Below are 17,715 nucleotides of genomic sequence, written 5' to 3' on the forward strand. Positions count from 1 at the left end.
CAACAGTCTCATCGTTTGGTCAACAGCTGATGACTCATAGGAAAATAAACAAAACAATAGAATAAATAAAGCTTTATTTGTGTTCTTGATGAGTTAAAAGTGGATGGTGAAAAATAAACCATCGTTAAGAAAAGAAATTCAAAAAACCAGCTCAATTAAGTTTTAGAACACACATAAAACTAATTTGATTGTGGCTTATAAGCTAACAATCAAACAATTGGGCTGCGAGTTTTGGGACGACGCCGTACGTCGTGTACCATACAGGTCATGTCATCAGCAAGAGCTGGCCAAAGTTGAGGACGCCGACTCGCAAACCGATCGTCCAAGCTAATTATTAAGCTAGCTAATCGATCGATCAGTCGACCGATCGAGAGATCGCCGTGTGATTGCTTACGTGCATGGTCCCTGCAGCTAGCTAACTAGCTAGCAAAAACGTACAAAAAGATCCCATGAAAACTACCATGTACCGACGACACGTACGTTAACGTTACGCCGTGGCATGGGCATCAGGGCATGCAACTAGGTACTAGCTCGATATCTCAGCTGTTGGCGAGCTAGTTGTGCATTTACACTTAGGACTTATTTAAGAGCTTCTAACTACTAAACAAAAAATTGGAAAACCTAGTTTTTTTTTAAAAAAAATTAGAAACTAACTATCAACGCCGCCAGTTACTCCTCAGAATCTTGAGCTCTCGAAATAAGCCCTTAAACAGCTAGCTAGCTGAGCACAAGAACGACAAGGCCGGCCAGCCGGCTCCCTGTCGCCGCTTTGTCCGAGTGGCCGGCCGGCGAGCGAAAGGGGCTTGCGCGCATTGGATTAACTACGATTATATTCCGACGATTTTAGCAAGGAAAAGAACATCAGCAAGGTAACAAATTTGCAAAGATATTCGCTTCTCGATCGAGATCTGTCCGGCAATCAGCTGGCTGGCCGATCGAGACGATAGCTAGCTATAGCGCAGATCGCCGTCAGTCCAAACCACCGGCCGTCACCCGCACCCACCCGCGGCGCCACCTTTATACCGCGATTCGATGCGATGCGATGAGATGAGAGATGCTTCGATCTCTCTCTCCCCTCGCCGGCGCACCCAGCGTTCCGGGCACTGACCCGCCGCCCAATCGGCTGCGATATTCGCCGTGCACCTCCGCTCACGGTTGCTAGCTAGCTTTGTACCACCCTTACCCGTGCCGCCCATTGCATCATCGATCAGTACGTACACAAAAAACCGGAATAAGTTCGTACCGCGTACGGGCCCGGCGATCGGTACATGCATATGCGCGCTGCTAGTGGATCGCCGTCGTCGTCGGCGGCGTCCGCCTCGTACGTCCACTTGGCCACCGTGCTGGTGATCGATCGATCGCCGGATCGGAGGCAGGGGTATATGCGTAGAGGTAGGCATCTCGTCAGACACAAGTAGCTTGACCCGTGTGGCGTTCATGGCGGGGCCCCGGGGTTGGATCTGATAAGATCCACCGTGCCACAGCCGGCGAATCAGCCAGCTATAGCTACCCTCGCCGGCCTCTGCATCGCATTCGCTCGTGGCTACACGTGCGGCTGCGGCCTGCGCTGCGGCACAATATCTGGAACAAACCGGCCACTCGCGTGCTCCGCCGGGCGCCAATAATAATGCAAAATCACCTCGATCTTTACTTGCACCCGGAGCCCCGCACTAGTGGAGAAACCATCTTTGGTCGCTAGACCAAATTCCACAATAATACTGGTTCCATTAAAAACCGGGACTAAAGATGATTTTTAGTCCGGTTCATCCCCTGTCAGATGTATGTCAGGGGCCGAGGATCTTTAGTAGATTACCACTTTAGTCCGGGACTAAAGATTGATCTTTAGTTCCGGTTGGAGTTATCAACCGGGAGTAAATATTTCTCTCCCACATCTGATCGGTTAAGTCCCAGACAGATATTTAGATAAGATTGGATCATCCCATCTCTTCCTCTTCTCGATCCAATCCCCTTCCTCCTCCCCTCCCCCCTCTTCCTCCCCCCTTCCTCTTCTCCTCCTCCCCTCTCCTCCCTCCCATAAGCCGGCCCTTCCTCCTCCTCCCCTCTACTCCCTCTTCCATCAGCCGGCCGGCGGCGGGCGGTGGCAGCGCGGCCGCGCGGGGTAGGATGGCGGCAGGCTGCGAGCGGTGGCCGGCTCGTTTGTTTTTTTATATATAATTTGTGTTTCACTATATGTATATTTTTTTAGATTTTGTGATTCATTGCATCGCATGGATCTGACATGTATAATCTGTGATGTATTTAATTTATGTGTAGTTTTTTAGGATTTATGATGTATTTGATATGTGTGTAGGATTTGTGATGTATTTGATCTGTGTGTATGAGTAACTTAATATTTAGGATGTTGATTTGGGATATGCATCCCACTCGATTTGGGAAAAATATAGGGATTAACTCTAGCCATTAGCAAATCAACAATGAAAAAAAAAGACCTCAAGGGATTGCCGCTACCCCTCTTCAGGGACTAAAGATTACCCCTCTTTACTCCAACCGGGACTACCTGGATTCGTAGTCCCGGTTGAAAAACCGAGGGTTCTAAACCGGGAGTAAAAAATATTTCTCCACCAGTGCCGGACGGCGGATCACAGTGATCGGCATCAAGAATTACCATATCCACGTATTAATTCCAGCGTCCAAAATTACCAAAGCCACTCAAAAGAATTAGTTATAATTACTATACCTCCATATTAAAACATAAAGATTTTTGGAAGTAGTTATATAATATTCGATAGTTTTTTGAATGAAAAACTTTCAACTGCAACTACTATATAATTACAATTACAATGTAGTTGTAGGAGTACCATGTAACTACAATATAAGCTATCTGTGACTCAAATGTAACTTGGAAGAATTTGATGGAGCGATTGGTTATTTCAATGAGCATGTAGTCTGTAGGTCTCGGGTTCAATTCTTGTAGTGAGCGTGTGGTTTTTTTTTTCCATTTTTTCCACCACAGCACAAAGCTCAAAGCATATCGGACGGTTTAAAGTTTGCTGCAGGTCTCGGGTTCAATTCTTGCCGTGAGCGTGTGGTTTTTTTTTTCATTTTTTCCTCCACAGCACAAAGCTCAAAGCTAAGCATATCGGACGGTTTAAAATTTGACAGTTTTCACCCCTGAAAACTGTGGTGAAAACTGTCGACAGTAGGATAGCAAATCCGTTTTTAGATTGTACAAAGATATTTTTAAAATATGTATAATTAGGGGCAGACTCACACCTCAGATCACTCGGGCCATGGCCCGAAGACTGCCCATTAATTATGATGGATATATTTTCACCATGTAATCATTATGCATAGGCTAATTAATTATGTGGATATATTTTCACCATGTAATCATTATGCATAGGCTAATGTGCCTTACCAATTTTTTGGCAACTTAAATAGTACATGTGTTTGGATTGAGCACAACCAATTGGTAGTGCCCATGTTTTATTTGGCCAAATTATAGAAGTTTTTCACTACGATACCAAAATTTGGCTTCATATTGATCCCAATCGAAACAAGAACCATATAACTTTACCTTAACGAAATATTAGTAGTGCTAAAATTTGCCTAGATTTTGGCACTAGTAATAAATTGTTAGGGTAGGATCCAAACATGCCCTTAACTCTTTTATAGGCTAGCCCTGACCATGGACCAATCCTAGATCACTTCCTAGGTGGAACTAAATGAAAAAGTTATGATTTGTTAAGAACATAAGTAGATAGAGAAGTTATATTTTGGTATAAATTTTAGGAACTGCCTATATGACTTTTGACATGAAAAACCCCCTCAAATGTTGTAAATTTTGAACTATTGGATCACTTTAAGATTTGTGCAACATAGCCAAAACCTTTTCTTTCTCCTTCCCTTCCTCAGTCCCGCTTGCACATGCGCATGCACACTCCTCCTGCGCCGGCTGCAGCCCGGTCTCATCGGATGGTCGGAATTGGTTAACAATACCAAGTCCTCTCTCTCCGGCCGGCCTCCCCCCTTCTCTTTCGCAAAGCTATGGTGCCCCCACCCAAGGTCTTACCCGTCTCTAGCCGCCGGATCCTTCATCACCAGTCGTTGCCTCCTCTACAGTCTCGTTGTTTGCCCCCGTCTTCAACGCCGGCCCACTGCCCACTGCCAACCCCCATGGCTCCAACGTCGTTGGCCCGTGTCCACCACCCATCATAGGTCCTCTGCTGTCTATGGCGATCCCTCTGAACCCCAAGGAAATCCTTCCTCTTCCCCATCTCCCAACGCTCCTACCCAACCTAATCTTAAACCCAAACCCTAATCTATGTCTCCTCTGTCAGAGTTGGGAAATATCGTCGGGGCCGGAAAGAGGGGGAGCTCACTAAAGTCGGAGGATAAAAAGCTTAGCCACAAAAATTTAGTGCGGATCGGATGGTCCAAAATCTATAAGATTTTATTTCTAAATTTTTATCGAATGATATGTAGCAAATATGTAAATTTTAAATGCTGGAGGTCCGGATGGAGCGAGTACGAGCTTGATTAGTAGGGGTGGTCCCACTGCACAGTTGATGAGCCTAACCCAATGACTAGGATGGTATCTATAGTATTAAATAAGTTGCCATCTAAAATGAAAAATGATATGGCAAGTGAATAAATGAGGAAAGAGAAGGAAACCATGTCTTGCATGAGACATGGTTTCTACACAACATCTAAGACATCATGTGGAATAAGTAGCATTAAATTAAAGTATGGAATAGTTGTGTTTGCATTGGAAGAGTAGTGTCTAGCACTAGTTTCTTGATGATGTGGAGTTTATGGAAACTATGTCTAGTGTCATGTGTTGGGAATGACCTACCATTCTCAATCCAATGACTAGGATGGTGTCCATATCATTAAATAAACTGTCACCTAGAATGAAAAATGATATGGCAAGTGAATAAATAAGGAAAGAGAAATAAACCATGTCTTGCATGAGACATGATTTCTACACAACATCCAAGACATCATGTGAGATAAGTAGCATTAAATTTAAGTATGGAATAGTGATGCTTGCATTGAAATAGTAGTGTCTAGTAGTACTAGTTTCATGATGATGTGAAATTTATGAAAATTATGTGTAGTGTTATTTAATGAGGAGTTACAAAATCTTTTCTTGTAATAGATCTTAACCTCTGGTAGATAACCTAGAAATGGTTATATTATTTGTGGATGGAAGGAGTACAATACAAGGTTAGCATCAGGATTTGCCAGGTATGTGAAAAGAGAGAGCTGATGATCCAAATCAAAAAACTTAATTAACTTACTCCCCGGAATTAATCAGCTGATGGATCATCATCACTCATGCTCCTTTTAGTTTCTTTTGAGGAAGGCATCACTCATGCTGTCATCCAATATTGGTTGCTGTTTCTTGCTAATATGAACAAAACAGTCGCTATATTATATATGCTCGTAAAATATTGATGCGTTGTGAGTAGAACGCAAAGAAAAAACAATAGGAATCGATAAGGACTCAAACACTTATCTAATTGTAAGCGTCTTAAAAAACCGCACTGTTCTTTTCGTCCCTCGTATGCACTAGTAGGATTCAGAACTTCAGATATATTTAATCATGCTCTCATCCCTCGAGCTAGAATAATATACAATGATGAAAACTAACTTGTGCTTGACATAGACAGAGAATGCAGAATTTTCAGATCAAACTTACTGTACCATACAAGATTAGCCACTCACAGCTCATCGATGCAATAATTGATTCTAGTTTATAGCTTAACACCTGATTTGTTTATGGTAAACATGGATGTTTTCCTGCAATGGAAGCAATCAGTGTCGATCAAGCAAGATTGCCACAACAAGATGGCAGGAACGGAAAGAGCATATCTAAGGAAGAATCTTGATTTAGTCACTCCTCTTCAGATTAAAATAGAGTTGGTCCATCCATATCCACAAGCCTTGGAGGTGTTGTTCACCCGTTCTGCATTTTTTTTTTCGCGAAACCTGTTCTGTATTTTGCATGTCCCTCTCTTGACCACATATAACTGAAGAACGTTGCTTAATTATTTCAGTTAAACATGTAGTCAGGCAAGAGCACATTATGTTATTGAGTAAGTGAGTCACCTAGTTGACTTGCCACGAGTCATTTTCATGTGTTTTTAAGAAATGGACATAATGGTACAATTAGGGGTGCATAGGGAAATTAACTAATCAGCTATACATACTAATTAGTATAGTAACAAAGCAAGCCTTTGGCGTCCACAGGAGACTAACAGAATCTAGCTAGCAACAGATCAGATATTATCTATATTGGTTGAAGCAGCTCTTGTCTGAGAGCATGTCACTGCGTCACATACTCGCATGTATTGTCGATCGATCGATTGCAAGAAGCCAAGAACTGGTAAAAACGGAGTAGAAATGAATGCCTGACTACAGCCTGAGTAACCCCCTATTTGTCCCAGCTGTTTGGTGTGTGATACTATATGTGTACTTGAAAGTTCTATCTTTCCAAGAATTAATGAAGCTGCGAATACCACTGACCACATAACGATCTGATAATTACCTTGCTGGGCACTTTGCCTGTTCTGTTCATGCTGCACCATAACTGAAAAGATATCACACAAAAGCAGCAGAAGAATGTTATGACAGTGCTGAGTGCTTGCCTCACAAACTCGTCACCCTTACGATCGAAATCATGAGCTAATTAAAACAAGTCCAGCGACAAAGCATGTTGATCTCTACTATTATTCTTAATTTGGTACTAGTACAAAATGTGACGTATAATTTTCCTGAACCATATATGTATGCAACAATAATCTAATTAACACGCGACTGCAATTCCCCCTCCCCGGGTTCGTATCCTCTGCATTTGGGACCAAAGGCAAAGTTTGCCGTTGGTTCCATCCAGGACATCCATACGTCAATCAACGGTTCCATAGTTTAGCAGTTAGCACCCTTTTAGTGACTAATTAGCAGCTAATTAACTAATAGAGTTGTTCTCTCTTAAAAAAAAATCAAGGAAATGATCTCCAGCGGTAAATCAAATACAACTAATACCTGCCTTGCCTTTTGGAACCAACTCAAAAAATAAGATAAAATCAAGAAGCAAACAATCTCAGGACAAGAAAAATCCTTTATTTATACAGTAGTAAAATAATTATGCCACGTCCGTATGAAACATCTAGCAATTCTAATGCTAAAATCCTCCCAAAAAATAAACATTTATTTTGAAAAAACTAATCTGTCTTTATTGTACAAGAGTATTTTATCATAAGAAAATTAATAGACAGAACCGATCTTGTTAATTAATTGGACTAATATATAGAAATTATTATATTATATTAATTAATTAGCTGTTAATCATCTTTGAGGTGCTAAACCATGCTACCGTTCATTGAAGTACGGATGGTCTGGATGGAACAACGGCGAACCTTGCCTTTCATCCCAAAGGCAAGACGATACTGACCCCCCAGTATTCTTTTTAGTTCAAATTTTGTAGAATAATATAAATATTCGTAGGGAACTGATCCTAATGAACAGAAATTCATCCATTTAGGCAATCATATCCTCGAGGGGGTAATCTAAACAAATTTAAAATTGGACTACTAGTGTGTGTTAATCTTAGTATTTACTACTCCCTCCATCCCATAATATAAGAGATTTTAAATTTTTCTTACAATGTTTGATCACTCGTCTTATTCAAGAAATTTGTGCAAATATAAAAAACGAAAAGTTATGCTTAAAGTATTTTAGATAATAAAGTAAATCAAAAAAAATAAATAATAATTCCTAAATTTTTTGAATAAGACGAATGGTCAAACAGTGCAAACAGAAACGCAAAATACCTTATATTATGGGACGGAGGGAGTAAATAACTTGCATATGTTCGTATCCATGGGACGGACATGCATGATAGGTGCACACTTAAGTACCTGACTTGGATCGAGTTGTTTTATGCATCAACCTTGCATTATTTGAGGAAACTTTTTTCATACCTTAATGCAATATCCTCTTATTTTTACATGCATTTAATATTTTTTAGAAACATAGTATAAACACAAATACTTACAATGCGCGCACATTCACCCTATGAACCTATGAGGGCCTTCATTGATAAAGTCGACACGGACGCCTCACTATCGATGGGTACGTTGCCTACCACGGAAAGAATAATTAGCTATCAACGCGAGCAGCCATGTCAAATCTATAATTTAAACCAGATGAGCTAGTTCCACAACAAGAAACCTACCCAGTTGAGTTACACTCACTTCGCTATATGCACCTAAATTGTTATTAATTTTTTTTAAAAAAAATGACATGATATATTAATATAAGATATTTCATGTCACAAACGTACCAATTTAAAATCAATATATACAAATAGAAATAAAAAAACAATAAATTTGAATGTGAACAGTGCGTACCATTCGCAACGATATTTATTATTTTTTTATAATTGTCTAAGTTAAATTTAAATTTACATATTTGTGAAGTCTATCTTGTTAATATTTTAATTTTTATCACTTTTAAAGTGATAAGTACAAAACAAGGGAATATCCTCATGGAATGGATATATGTCTCCCATCACTGTAGTGATATTTGGCATGGTGAGTTGGTGACATTTCTAGCCATTCGATATTTATTTAGTAGGAGTAATCACAAAGTTTGTTTAATGGTGTCGCTAAATGCGTGACGCGGTACTAATATATAGAATGACATTATGTTGCATCAGCTGGGACTCCCTGCCCCTGCCCTGATAACCTGATCCGTATATCTGATCATTATCTGAAGATGTCTAGCTGCAGCTATGCACACGGAAGAACTTGCGTAGACTTTCACAATCTTCAGCTCCTCAGACAACCTGGATTTTCCTATGGATTTCGAAAATCAATAGCTATAGTATTTAAAAATTGAACTAAAAACTAGAAACGGAAAAACTTCTCACCCGCTAACTACTCATCTCTTAACAATGAATCCTCTAATTCCTGTTTGGCACAATTCCAGCTCCAGCTCCACCTCCATCCTCTACTAGAAAAAAAACACTTTTACCGACGTTAGGTATTTATTTTCGCAGGCGGACATGACCCTCGGAGCCAAATAGCCGCCTACAGAAATACAAACCGGGGTGAAGCTCGTTGTCCGCCTGCGAAAATAGACTTGGAATATAAATAGAGCCAACCTATAGGGCCTATTTTTTTTCAAAGTCCTCATTCTCCCTCATTCCTCTCCCGCGTTGTAATATCCCGGCCTAGGGCTTAATAGAATTAATAGAATATTCATATCAACAAGTTACAACTTCTTTTCCGGAAGCCGATCTCGAAAGAACTTTGAACTTGTGTTGGTTTGTGAGGGTAGTTTATGACCTATGAAAGCTGATAGATGTAAGCGGACCCGACCTGGAAGAGGCGGGACGTTACAAGTGGTATCAGAGCCGACTCTCGCGGTTACACAGGCGCGTGTGTCGCAGTTGCACAGGCATGGGGCTCATGGCTGGTGTGGACTCGGAGTGGTCATACAGCATGGCACATGCGCTGGCACTGGATGCACGGACGTACGTTACAAGTGGTATCAGAGCCGACTCTCATGGTTACACGGGCGCGTGTGTCGCAGTTGCGCAGGCATAGGGCGCATGGCTGGTGTGGACTCAGAGTGGTCACACAGCATGGCACATGCGCTGGCACTGGATGCACGGACGTACGTTACAAGTGGTATCAGAGCCGACTCTCGCGGTTACACGGGCGCGTGTGTCGCAGTTGCGCAGGCATAGGGCGCATGGCTGGTGTGGACCCGGAGTGGTCACACAGTATGGCACATGCGCTGGCACTGGATGCACTGACGTAGTCAAGAGGGGACGTTCCTAGCCTGGGGTTGACCGACGAGGACGTCGGTGTCTTAAGAGGGTGAGGATGTAACATCCCGCCCTAGGGCTTGATAGTATTAATAGAATACTCATATCAACAAGTTGCAACTTCTTTTTCGGAAGCCCATCTCGAAAGAACTCTAAGGTTAAGCGTGTTTGGCTTGGAGCAATTTCAGGATGGGTGACCGATCGGGAAATTCTTCCTGAGAGTGCGCAGAAAAGACTTGTGTTGGTTTGTGAGGGTAGTCTATGACCTATGAAGGCTGCCAGATGTAAGCGGCCCCAGCCTGGGAGAGGCGGGACATTACACGCACCCTCCCCTTCCCCCTCCCCTCCACGACGTTGGGCGGCGGCGGCGCGGCTCCCCTCCCCTCCCGGATCCGGCCAGGGGAGGGCGGCGGTGGCGGCATTGTTTGTCCAGAGGATTTTCGCAGGCGGGTGACTAGGCCACCTGCGAAAATTTATATATGGGTGACGGGAGCCTGCGAAAATGATTTTTGGTTGCCTGAAAAAAATGATTTTTCTAGTAGTGATCTCTCCTGAAGCTGGAGTTCAATCAAACAGTTTTAGCTCCACCTAAAATGGGAGCGGAACTGGGTGGAGTTCTCTCACAAAATGAACTAGAGAGGTGGAGCTAGGTTTAGACAGCTCAACAACTTCACTCGAGACCCAACTCCTGTAGTTATTTAGAAGTTGGAGCTCTACAAGGCCCTAGGGTATGTTTGGCACGGCTCCAACTCGAGTTTTAGAGCTCAGCCAAACAGTTCTAGCTCCACCTAAAATAGGAGTGAAGCTGGGTGAAGCGTTCTCACAAAATAAAGTAGAAATGTGGAGTTGTGTTTAGGGTGTTCTCCAACTCCACTCCAAATCCAATTTCTGAGCTAAATTTAGGAGTTGGAGCTGTACCAAGGGCATGTTTGATACAGCTCCAACTACTAAATATAACTCCAGGAGTTGAGTCTGGAATGGAGTTATGGAGCTGCATAAACCCAGCTCCACAACTCCAGTATATTTTGTGAGAGCTCCACCCAATTCCACTCCTAGTTTTGGTGAAGCTGAAACTGTTTAGCTGAGCTCCAGCTCCGGAAGGGGTGGAGCTGGAGCTAGAGCTATGCCAAACAGACCCCAAATACTACTACTAGCTGCTTTTAAAAATCTCAAAACTCTTCAAACAGCGCCGTTGCGGCATTTGCCAGAGGACTTCATGAAGCACACGATCGAACGAGCGACAAATTAAACAAGGGATACGGAGGAAGAGGTCGATCCGCCGATGCCGTTGCATTGGTTGGTGAGCAGCATCATGCGCGCGCCCACGCCCGCACGCGCACGAGCCCCGCGTGAGCGACGCAGCGACGGCGCGTGGCCGGGCTAGCTGTGGGCGAGCGCGCGCCGAGCCGACCAGCCGCGCCCCGCGGCGCGAGCACCATGCTCCGCGCCTACCTAGTATTCCGATCGTAGACAATTACACAGGCCGACGCGACGCTAGCCTCTGCACCTGCATGGGCGCGCACGCCTCGCTGCCAACCGGCGCATCCGTGCATGGTAATCACGTGCACCCCACGCCGCCTCGCCCCCCTGCCCCTTCTCCCGCACCCCTACCACCACCGTTCGTGTACGTGTCACCGCCGCTTCCCTCTCTCCCCCGTCCTTACGCGTGCCCCCCCACTCTCGCGCGCGCCGTTTCACCCCCTCAAAACTTTCACCAGCTTGTGCCATGCATCTCGCCAATTCGTCCGGTTGAGAATCCTCTACGTGAATTCTACTCTTCTACTGCTTTACGTGTCACTGCCTATAATAGTACTACTATTATGCCCAGTTCGCCACCCAAAATATCTCGTCTTTTCATCTGCCGAATCGCCGTTGAAATGAAAACAGCTAGTAGTACTACTACTCGTAGAAGTGCGTTAAACTGTATACCGTCGCTCGCGTCGCGCGCCGTTGACGACTTTCCCGCGCCTATAAAAGCCGGCGCCTCGTCCGTCATTCCGCCTGTGTCAAGCCGAAGCGTTGAGCTAACGAACGAGAGTCGTACGTCTCTAGACAGTCGAGTCAACAATAGTCATGGCGACTCCGGAGGACACTGGCAGCTGGCTGCTCTACCTCTCCTTGGCGGCTAAATGCTCCGGCGATGGCGACGGCCAGCCTCACCGGCTTCTTGGGTTCGTCGTGGTTTGCGCCGTCGCTGGTCTGGTTACATGTCTGCTGCACTGGTCCTTCCCCGGAGGGCCGGCGTGGGGGAGGTGGTGGTGGACGCGGCGGCGGCGTCGGGGGTCGCCGTGCGGTGTGGCGGCTGTTCCTGGGCTGAGGGGGCTGCCGGTGATCGGCAGCATGTGGCTCATGACCGGGCTGGCGCACCGGAAGCTCGCCGCGGCGGCGGAGGCGGCGGGGGCGGGGCGGCTGATGGCGCTGTCGCTCGGGGAGACGCGGGTGGTCGTGGCGGCGCACCCGGACGTGGCGAGGGAGATCCTGCACGGCGCGGCGTTCGCCGACCGCCCCGTGAAGGAGTCCGCGTACGGGCTGCTGTTCCACCGCGCCATCGGGTTCGCGCCCCACGGCGCGTACTGGCGCGCGCTGCGGCGGGTGGCGTCCACGCACCTCTTCTCCCCGTGGCAGGTCGCGGCGTCCGCGCCCCAGCGCGCGGTCATCGCGCGCCAGATGGTCCGCGCCATCAAGCTGCAGCAGCGGAGCCGGAGCGGCGATTCCGCCGCCGGCGCCGCCGTCGAGGTCCGCCGCGTCCTGCGCCGCGCGTCGCTCCACAACGTGATGTGGTCGGTGTTCGGCCGGCGGTACGAGCTGCAGCTGGACCCCGGCAAGGAGAGCGACGAGGTCCGGGAGCTGAGGGCCCTCGTCGACGAAGGCTACGACCTGCTCGGCCAGCTCAACTGGTCCGACCACCTCCCATGGCTCGCCCGCTTCGACCTGCAGAGCACCCGCGCCCGCTGCTCCCGCCTCGTCCCCCGCGTCAACCGCTTCGTCACCCGCATCATCGACGAGCATCGCTCATCTGCTCCCGTCGCAGCCGCCATCGACTTCACCGACGTCTTGCTCTCCCTGCAGGGCAGCGACAAGCTCGCCGACTCCGACATGGTCGCCGTTCTCTGGGTGCGTCACGTCACCGAAGAACCCAACCTTTCTCGCCGGCGACTACCTCTGCATGTTTTCTCATCGGTTTTCTGATACGTGTGCAGGAGATGGTGTTTCGCGGGACGGACACGGTGGCCGTGCTGATCGAGTGGGTCTTAGCCCGGCTCGTGCTGCAGCAGGACGTGCAGGCTCGGGTGCACGACGAGCTGGGCCGGGTGGTTGGGCTGGACCGGGACGTGACCGAGTCCGACACGGCCTCACTCGTCTACCTCCACGCCGTCATCAAGGAGACGCTGAGGCTGCACCCACCGGGCCCACTCCTCTCATGGGCCCGCCTGGCCACGTCGGACGTACACGTGGACGGGTACCTGATCCCCGCTGGCACCACCGCGATGGTGAACATGTGGGCCATAGCACACGACCCCGACGTGTGGGCCGAGCCGATGGAGTTTCGGCCCGAGCGGTTCATCGGGAAGGCGGCGGAGTTCAGTGTAATGGGTTCGGATCTCAGGCTCGCGCCGTTCGGATCGGGTCGGCGGAGCTGCCCCGGGAAGAGCCTCGCCATGGCCACGGTGGCATTCTGGCTTGCCACGCTGTTGCACGAGTTCGCCCTCCTCCCCTCGCCCGACCCGGCACACGGCGTCGACTTGTCGGAGGTGCTAAGGCTGTCGTGCGAGATGGCCACCCCGCTGGCGGTGACAGCGTGGCCTCGGCGTGTGGTGTGATGACGTGTCCAAGCTACGTCATCAGAGATGCTCCTTACAAAGACTACTTGATGGTGCCTTGTACTCCCTCCGTCCTAAAAAAAACTCAACATAGGAGGGGATGTGACCCCTTCTAAGACAACGAATCTGGACTGACTAACGACGCTTAGTCCAGATTCGTTATGTTAGGAGGGGTCATATTCCCTTCTAGGCTGAGTTTTTTTTGGACGGAGGGAGTAGTTGTAGCATATGCTTTAGATGCTCCTGCCACTACATATATAGGATGTGAAGTGCTGATGCTTTTTGGACGCCTGGTCAGCCTGCACCGGCACAAAGGCCACAAGGGTGTGTATGCTGGCGAAATGAGGTGACTGAGTGTGATATTTTTGTTTTGTACTGTTCTCTTGCTAAATATTACCCTCGGCTTGCTCTGTAAATTAGTCTCAATGGTATGGAATTGTACATCTATTTTACTGCCAAGACTCGAAATCTCCATTTCCTTGCAATGCTAAGCTGAACTGTAACTGATTTGGCTCACAAAGGAAGGACCAAGAACAATCCCTGACAAAACATCTCAACCATAAAATTCAGGAGTTAACAAAAGCATCCGACAATCTGAAGCATGACTAGATCCAAGCATATCCTGAAGACCTGAACACTAGATTTTATTCCTTCAGAGTTCAGACTGTAAACTAGCTAACCAGCCACTTATTACAACTGGTCTGAACTCTGAATTATTCCCAGCTTCTTTCTCTGAAGATGGCAACCGTTTGGGGCTCTTGGCAGATAGCTTCTTGTAACCGCGCTACCTGCCATGAAATCTGAGGACAACAACTTGGCATCCATTCCTACCCAAGCGCGTGCCTCTCTTATCTCCCAATTTCACTGCCGAAAGTTGCCAAGTTCACTAGCGGGTCGCTTTTCTCTCGAGGCACAAGTTGAGGCGCTAAGCTACAAAACTGAAACTGGCATCTTGGGTAGAAACCGATCTGTGAATCCGACGCATGATGTTTTCTAGTAGGAGGTTCAGTTTAAGTCGATCGGCAGAATGTATCACTGTCTTTGCTTCATTTTTGGTTTCTTTCATGATAAAATCCAGCCGATCGAATTGCCGCGCAATCGCAGTCTATCCATAATCCTTAATATAGCAGTCAGTGTTTATTTGTCACTGAAATGTGGGGTTGAAATGGCCAAATGTTACACAGGAACAGATAAGGATCATGTCAAGCATATGATATGTAGTTTTTGCTATGCAGCAGTAGTTAAAATTGTTGCAACCAATTACTCAAGTCAGTTTACTTTTCACTCATGCATCATGCATGCTACTACATCACCAAGACAGGAAGCACTATTAATTGGTAGGAAAATCACATGATAAGTACAGCATATTATTGATGAGAGAGCACCTAGTGCATGCTCAGGATTCTTTAACAACTCTGATTAGAAGGGTTTTAGGCTTTCAGCAAGTGTATAATGTATACGCAGAGGTTCTGATCGACTGAGTCACAGACCCATAAATCCATAATTAATTCTGGAAAGGGATTGCTCAAGCTTTTAGAACAGAGATTAAACTCACCAAATCAATCATAGTGCAGCAATTTTGCTGTTGTCAGACGATCTGTGTCCACTTGCTGTATCTCAGTCCAAGTTTGTGGTCAGATTAGACAGTTAAGCAGCCGGACTGATTGATTGTGTAGCTTAGAACGACTCAGATTGATTTATGCAGGCCCCCAGCTAAGCTACACAATTTACATATATATCATCATTAGTATGCAGCTGTTTCGATTTTGCCCAAAAGATGCATCATGATCACGCAGGAACAACATGGCTTCACAACAAAGGATAGAGCACCTTACGATGGTCTGTACTCCTCCCTCCGTCCCATAATATAAGGATTTTGAATTTTTACTTGCACTGTTTGACCACTCATCTTATTCAAAAAATTTATGCAAATATAAAAAATAAAAAGTTGTGCTTAAAGTACTTTGGATAATAAAGTAAGTCAAAAAAAATAATTCTAAAATTTTTTGAATAAAATAAGTGGTCAAACGGTGTAAGCAAAAACTCAAAATCACTTATATTATGGGACAGAGGGAGTATTATTTCACTGCAGTATTATCACCAGCAGAAGTGATCTCAATCATTCAATTGTGAGTTTTATTACTAGTAAAGAAACATATATTTTATTATAAGTAGTTGAGATGGTAGTACAGATAGAAATAAATACGATATATGGATTAGGAAAGATGAAGTCGAAATTAATTCTAATACTACTATAAACCATCTCCAAAGGGTTATTATTATCTTTAGACCTTTTATGAATAAGAAAATCTACAGGACGGTGTTTGTGCAAGATAAATTAATGAGATACTTATCCTTTCCTCTTCCCTCGCTCCATCCTCCTCCGCCCCCTCCTGTATTTTCCCCTCCTCCTCCTATGCTCCTCCTTCTAGCCGTAGACAACTACTTCGTAGAAATGCTTAGCGATGGTGGAGCAGGCCAATGAAGCCAGATTATAGGCTAGACCCTTCCCACCTACTGGATCCGGCCGAGTGCACGTCAATAACAAGGGCGGTTGCCAGCATCATTCTCGTGGCCTCCTCCAGTTCATACTTTGAGGCATAACGGCATCCATCTAATCTGGCTTCCATGGCGAAAGGGGGCGACCAGGAAGAAGGAATGACATCGAGAAAGATGCCAATCAGCGCATTGTCGATGGTGATGCAAGGGAGAGGCCAATAAAGTTGTTGGACTTGGAGTTTCGATTCACAACAACATGGTGGTGAGCCCATCGTGCTCCTTGCCGGTATTTTGTGCAGTTGCGGTGCATTATCCTTATCTGGTACCTATGGTATCACAGCTGATACCTACGGGGTATCAAGTCTATCAGACTGTCACTAGCACCTCCTCTCCTCTTCTCCCTTCCCCTTGGCTCAACCCTTGCTCCCTGTTATTGTTGTCGTGACGAGCGTCATTGCCAATAGGGATGCAAGTGGGTAGTTCCGCTACCCGCATAAAAACCCGCTTGCTAGTTTATTTCTCACACGATATTACAAAATTTAGAAGAAAAAATGAACTAAAAGTAAGATAAGCGGGCTAAAAAACCCACTTGCCCGCCCCACTTGCATCCCTAATTGCCAACGTAGCCGCTGTTGGCTCAAGGTGCGGGGCGTGAGTGCGTGGAGTGAGGGTAGGATTATGCTAGACTACGAGTAGGAGCGGATACATGGAACTACGTCAACCTTCATAAAGTATCCTGTTCGGACGATATCCCATGCTCTAGCAGCTCTCTTTATGAACAGAACCATTTGTTAAACATACGGTTTGGTCTATCTGTTGGAATTAATGAATGGGCCTTAGCCCACTCGAAGATTAATTCTTTGGAAAATCACAAAAGCCCACCTCATGGGATGGCATGCATGTGGAGTTTAGTACCACCTTGCTTATTCTAGGAGAGGGGGACCTCCTTAAAAGGGAGGATGCCCTCCTAGTCGCTTGAAGCATGTGTGGTGGAGAGAAGAGGGGAAACACACGCGCGCGCTCGCTCGCCTCGCCTGGCAGGGCAGGGCAGGCGGCGCGCGTGCACGACGTACGCGTCGAATGGTCCGAAAAATTGGCTCCTCACCCTTGCGCAGATGCAGCCTCCTTTTGCAGTTTTGTTTTGTTGCAAATTCGGATTCGTTTTTGTTTTGGAAACGTTCCGAAAGATCCGGTGCGTGCAAACGGCGTGGAGTCCGGATAAGTTACGCGCGACTTATCCGGTTCGGTTACGCGCAATAGAGATCGTGCGGGCGCCCTGATCAAGCGACCCTTCTCTATATAAACCGACCTGCCGTCTTCACGCAACATACAAAAAAATCAATCTAGGGTTTGCTTCCTACTCTGTACTGCGCCGTCGCTCGTAGACTACTCCATCCCGCTCGCCGGCGTGCACCGGCGATCGGGAGAGCAGGTCTCCGGAACCTCTGCCTTCGACGTTCTGCACCGGGAGAAGGCAGCAATAAGGTTTTTGGGAAGCGCTTCGCGCGACTGCTCCCTGTTCGTTCGCGACGGCTCGCCTTCCTCTTCGCTCGCGTGTTTCGTGCCTTCGTAGACACTTGCGAAAAGTTTCGACCA

At 46.5% G+C, this 17,715-nt stretch overlaps 1 protein-coding gene across 1 annotated transcript; it reads left to right on the top strand.

Annotated features, from left to right (window-relative positions):
- Window positions 1-11,778: 11,778 nt before the first annotated feature.
- On the top strand, window positions 11,779-14,079 carry LOC4347650 (cytochrome P450 78A9). Its single transcript, XM_015755190.3, has 2 exons — window positions 11,779-12,913; window positions 13,000-14,079. Exons 1-2 carry the CDS (start codon window positions 11,873-11,875, stop codon window positions 13,618-13,620), a joined length of 1,662 nt encoding a protein of 553 aa, XP_015610676.1. The 5' UTR covers window positions 11,779-11,872; the 3' UTR covers window positions 13,621-14,079.
- Window positions 14,080-17,715: the final 3,636 nt, after the last annotated feature.

Source organism: Oryza sativa, chromosome 9 (genome assembly GCF_034140825.1).
Source record: "Oryza sativa Japonica Group chromosome 9, ASM3414082v1".
In the NCBI taxonomy this organism is placed as follows: Eukaryota; Viridiplantae; Streptophyta; class Magnoliopsida; order Poales; family Poaceae; genus Oryza; species Oryza sativa.

What these genes read in the sequence shown, in the direction of transcription:
- LOC4347650 (XM_015755190.3), top strand. Translation starts at nt 11,873, where the DNA reads ATGGCGACTCCGGAGGACACTGGCAGCTGGCTGCTCTACCTCTCCTTG. An exon ending in ACATGGTCGCCGTTCTCTGG is followed by an intron (nt 12,914 to 12,999) that starts GTGCGTCACGTC and finishes ATACGTGTGCAG; the next exon opens with GAGATGGTGTTTCGCGGGAC.